The sequence below is a fragment of the Haplochromis burtoni genome, unplaced genomic scaffold, assembly GCF_018398535.1.
Source record: "Haplochromis burtoni strain Fernald_Lab_line unplaced genomic scaffold, NCSU_Asbu1 Contig_986, whole genome shotgun sequence".
Lineage (NCBI taxonomy): Eukaryota > Metazoa > Chordata > Actinopteri > Cichliformes > Cichlidae > Haplochromis > Haplochromis burtoni.
In genome coordinates this window covers 14,313-19,696 of record NW_024583347.1, presented here as the reverse complement: position 1 = coordinate 19,696, position 5,384 = coordinate 14,313, and the positions used below count along the sequence as shown (strand labels likewise).

Sequence of the window (5,384 nt, the reverse complement as noted above, 5' to 3'; positions counted from 1 at the left end):
CAGCAGCATATTTAAGCTTGATCAGCTGTTGTTAGAATTTATTTAATATTACTTTCTAGTATCAGCTGATGTTTGCTGGAGCCACAGCTGTAAGCTGATGGCCATGATATAGGTTTGGATATGTGGTGTGAGTGAAACATGAAGATGAAACAGGTTTACCTTTTAGGTGACATGAATGAGTTGAAGGCAAGTTATGAACTGTTTCTGAGAGACAAATAACACCAGGATCCTTTTCTAAGTAGCTGACAGCTGGTAACTGTGCAGGGGCGGGTCTAGCAAAGTTTTGCCAGGGGGCCAGGTAGGGCATTAACAGGGAAAAGGGGGGCACAAAGAAATACTTTTCTACTCGCAAGATGCGAGTAGGGGAAGCTGTGGTGGAGAAGCACACTTGTGGAGGACAATTAGAAGAAGCCGGCTGAGGAGAAGCAGTGGAAGTGGGTGTGGCCACGGAGTCAGAGGTGATATAGAATCCTCTCCACACCTCACGGATGCTGCTGTATTGTAGATTCCATTCAATGTTTTTTTGTATTCCACTTTTGCTATTTTTAATCTCTTTACCAGCTGATGTTGCACCTGTTTGAACCAATCTTTGTCACCATCTCTAAAAGTGACCTTTTCTGGTTGAGGATTTGTCTATATGTTACTTGTGTTCCACGGTTTGTTGTTGTGGAAACAGCATACACTCTTTGTTGGTACAATTGTGTCTCCACAGAAGTTGATGTACTCTGTTCTACAAAGTGGCGGCAAGGTAGTAACATTGTCAGCTTTACTGACATTGGCATACTGCAGATTAAGGGTTTTATTTTCTCGTGTAGGACAGTCAACAAATGATGTGTATCCAATCAGGTGGAATGAGAGGGAAACATGGTTGAAGTCTGTGATATTATGTTTAGTCTGTATCCTTGCAACAGTTTCAGGGTGGACTTTGCGTTACAATTCAGCTGTTGAGTTGCGTGAAACGTAGGCAAATATTGTTATTGTATGACTGAATTTTCTTGGTATAATATAATCACATACCAACTGCCATCAAGATGTACATAGACACCATTCCTAGAAGACTCGACAAAATTTAACCAAATCTTAAAAATGATCAATTAACCTGCATCGATGGATAATGTACCAGAGGCCTTTAAGATTTCCACAACTGAACCATTGCTGAAAAACCTTTTACTCGTCCCACCTGTCTAGGCTAATTCTGGGACAATCTCGAACCTTTCGTTTATATTTCAATGCAATTTCATTGTTCTCTGACAATGACAATAAATAAATAAATACTAAATACTATTTAAAAGAGCAGTTAAACTGATCATCTTTATAAGAATGGTTTGTCTAAAGGTTACAAATGGTCTTTTTATGAACTCTGACTGTAGACTCACCTTTATTCTTGTCGCGTTCAACCCCAGCGCTGTGATATTTCACTATAGAAATTCGAATATGCCATAGGTATTGGACGGTCCTGCGCTGAAGGGGTTTGAATCACATCTATCTAATAAACGCAGATTTGTTAATGTGAATTGGGAGTCTTCTTCACATTGAGTTCCACATGTTCTGTGATGGGATCAGTTCTATTTACATTATCCATGCCTTCCTTCGGCAGTATTATTAAAAAAAAAAAACATAAGATACATTTTTATTGTTATGCAGATGATATCCAGTTGTGTCTACTCATGAAGACAGAAGATACAAACCAATAAAGTTAAACTACATGAATGTCTTAAAGTCAAGTGTGTGAATTTAAAACCTGAGGCACAGGGGGGCTGAGTGTTCAGACCTGTTCTTATTTTGGTAAAATGGCTTATGGAGGTGCTTGGTCTTGACAACTGAACTAATCTGAAGGAAGTGTACCAAAGTGGTCTGGAAAAAGATTTTAAAAAAAAATTTCTCCAGGAGCACTATTGATAACATTTCTTGATGACAGGGACAAAATGAATGTATTGTATAATGAGTAGCTGGATAAATAGATTTTTTTTTCATGAATCAGTACATTTTTTCTTATATCCAGCAACAGGAACCTTTAAATAGAAAAACAAATATGATTTTGTTCATCAGCCTGGGTGGGTCATATGGAGTACTTGCACTTTCTACTGTTATGAAACACTAGAACTAAAACTTACTTGACTGTGATTACAAAATTATATTCAAAAATTTGACATTTTTAACAGGATTAGATTTTGATTTGCATGACTTTCTTCTTAAATAGCTTTAACATTTTAGAAATAAAAAGAGGATATTTACTTACACAGCTTTGTTGGAGGCTTTGACCACTGGCAGCAGCCTTAGAAGAGCCTCCTCAGAGGCTGAGAATTTCTTTAAGTCAAATTCATCCAGATCTTTTTCGGATGACAGTAAGATGAAGACCAGAGCTGACCACTGAGCAGCAGACAGCTCATCTGTGGAGAGAAGTCCTGAACTCAGGCACTGTTGGATCTCCTCCACTAGAGAACTATCATTCAGTTCATTCAGACAGTGGAACAGATTGATGCTTTTCTCTGCAGACAGATTCTCATTGATCATCTTCTTGATGTACTGAACTGTTTCCTGATTGGTCTGTGAGCTGTTTTCTGTCTGTATCAGCAGGCCTCGCAGGAGACTTTGGTTGGTCTGGAGTGAAAAACCCACGAGGAAGCGCAGGAACAAGTCCAGGTGTCCATTTGGACTCTGTAAGGCCTTGCCCACAGCACTCTGGTAGAAGAATGTAGGCTCGCTTGTTTCAGACGTCTGGGAGGTTGTTTGTTGTTTTTCCAGTAGATTTACTCCAGAATTGATAACGGTCAGATGGACATGAAGAGCAGCCAGAAACTCCTGAACACTTAAATGAATGAAGCAAAACACCTTGTCTTGATACAGCCCTCTTTCCTCTTTAAATACTTGTGTGAACACTCCCGAGTACACTGAGGCTGCTTTGATATCGATGCCACACTCCGTCAGGTCTGATTCATAGAAGATCAGCTTTCCTTTCTGCAGCTGATCAAAAGCCAGTTTTCCCAGAGAATCAATCATCTTCCTGTTCTCTGGACTCCAGTGTGGATCTGTCTCAGCTCCTCCATCATACTTGACCTTCTTCACTTTGGTCTGAACCACCAGGAAGTGGATGTACATCTCAGTCAGGGTCTTGGGCAACCGTTCTCCCTCTCCGGTTTTCAGCACATCCTCCAGAACTGTAGCAGTGATCCAGCAGAAGACTGGGATGTGGCACATGATGTGGAGACTTCGTGATGTCTTGATGTGGGAGATGATCCTTTTTCTCTGCTTCCTATCTCTAAATCTCTTCTTAAAGTACTCCTCCTTCTGTTGATCAGTGAACCCCATGACATCTGTCACCATATCAACACATTGTGGAGGGATGAGATGGGCTGCTGCAGGTCGTGTGGTTATCCATATGCGAGCAGAGGAAAAAAGGTTCCCCCTGATGAGATTTACAAGCAGAACATTTACTGAAGTGTACTCTGTAATATCAGTCAGGGTTGCTGTGTTGTTGAAGTCCAAAGGAAGTCGACACTCATCCAAACCATCAAAGATAAACACAACCTGGAAGTCTTCAAACCTCCAAATTCCTGCTTCTTTGGTTTCAGTAAAGTAGTAATGAACAAGTTCCACCAAGCTAAACTTTTCCTCTTTCAGCACATTCAGCTCTCTGAAAGTGAATGGAAATATAAACTGGATGTCCTGGTTGGCTTTGCCTTCAGCCCAGTCGAGGGTGTATTTCTGTGTTAAGACTGTTTTCCCAATGCCAGCCACTCCCTTTGTCAGCACTGTTCTGATTGGTGTAACTCTTCCAGATGAAGGTTTAAAGATGTCCTCTTGTCTGACTGTTGTTTCTGGTCTGTCTGGTTTCCTGGATGCTGTTTCAATCTGTCTGACCTCATGTTCGTTATTGACCTCTGCAGTCCCTCCCTCTGTGATGTAGAGCTCTGTGTAGATCTGATTCAGAAGGGTTGGGTTTCCTGCTTTAGCAATCCCCTCAAACACACACTGGAACTTCTTCTGCAGATTAGATTTAATTTCATGCTGGCTCCACTTGTAATCCCTAGTGCAAGTTCCTGAAAGAAACAATAGATTAAAAAGAAAAAAAAATACACACACACACACACACACACACACACACACACACACACACACACTTAAATAAAGGAATCTTCTTACGGCTCTGTAGATGATCAGCCAGCTTCTTATATTTCATTTTCCTCAGGAAGTACATTGTGATCTCAACAAATGCCTTTCTGCTCGACTTCTGCTCATCACCTTCATCTTCCCTCTGACTCTCTAAGGCTTCCGTATAATCCGGACTCAGAACCTTCTGGATCTTGCCCAGCTCATTCTTCACAAAGGTGATGATGTTTTCCTCCAGAAGCTAGAACAGAATGCTACATGAATCATCCAGTCACTCTGCAACCTCAATCGGGGTGAAGGGAAAGAGAAGAGAGACAACCCATAGAGACCCAGGAGCATCAAATCAAATAAAACACAAACAGAAAAGATTAAAGGATTAAATTAAGTTAAATGAGATGCCATAGGTAGAGAAACACCTGTGGATTAAAAAGAAGGCAGTGAAGAATAAAAGCTCAGTGCATCACAGGAAATCCCCTTTCAGCCTGAGCTTATAGCAACACAATTAAGGGATAGTTTATGATATCCATAGGTTGTCATTGTTGTGTGTTGGTTCACCTCTGCTGCATTTTTCCCATTAATGTCCAGTGCAAACATTCGGCAAAACATCTTTAGATCACTGCAGTGCAGTGCAAGAACTAGAAACAACATGCAATACTCACAACTAACCAAAGAAAAAAAAAATACAGAGCCCTAACAGAAAAATAAAAAATAGTATATTTCTATATGCCAGCTTCACAGTGTGAAGTTGGATGCCATCTCTCATAGGGATGGGTACTGATATCCCCCAAGAACCTTCTGCTACCTGCCAGTGTAGCAGAAATGATGACGGATGATGATGGCAGCAGCAGCCATTCTTCTCTGGGTGAGTAGCTTAATGTTGTTTGTTTGTAATTTATGTTGAGTAGGCTAACCATGTGTGGTGGGGCGTGGCCGGCGGTGCCATGCAGGGAGGGCGGACGCACCTGTACGGCATCCTTAATCACGTCCGCCAAGTTAAAAACACGAGGTTGGGTGGTTGTGGTGTGAGGTGATGGAAATAAAATGGCTTTAAACACTGATCCCTGGACCCGCCGTGTCTTATTCTCACCACACTGGTGCCGAAACCCAGGAGGTGGCATGGCGGGTACTTACCAGAGCCAGGGAAGGGAAGAGCTGGCCGAGATGGTGGCCGAAATGGCGGCCACCCAGCGGGAGCAGGCGGCGGAGGTGCGTCGCCAACAGGAAGAGCTGCGGAAGGAGAGCGAACGCCACCTGGGGAAGATGGCAGAGCTGGC

General features: G+C 42.1%; 1 protein-coding gene across 2 annotated transcripts in view; it reads right to left on the bottom strand.

Annotated features, from left to right (window-relative positions):
- Positions 1-243: 243 nt before the first annotated feature.
- Positions 244-5,384, bottom strand: part of LOC102293769 (NLR family CARD domain-containing protein 3) — a 19,436-nt gene continuing 14,295 nt past the window's right edge. For both annotated transcript variants that reach the window (XM_014330736.2, XM_042216262.1), the window contains 2 exons: positions 4,144-4,351; positions 244-4,040 (listed from right to left, as the gene is read on the bottom strand). In XM_014330736.2, coding sequence (XP_014186222.1) covers positions 2,236-4,040; positions 4,144-4,351 — 2,013 coding nt within the window. In that variant the 3' untranslated portion in view covers positions 244-2,235. The remainder of the gene's footprint in view (positions 4,041-4,143; positions 4,352-5,384) is intronic.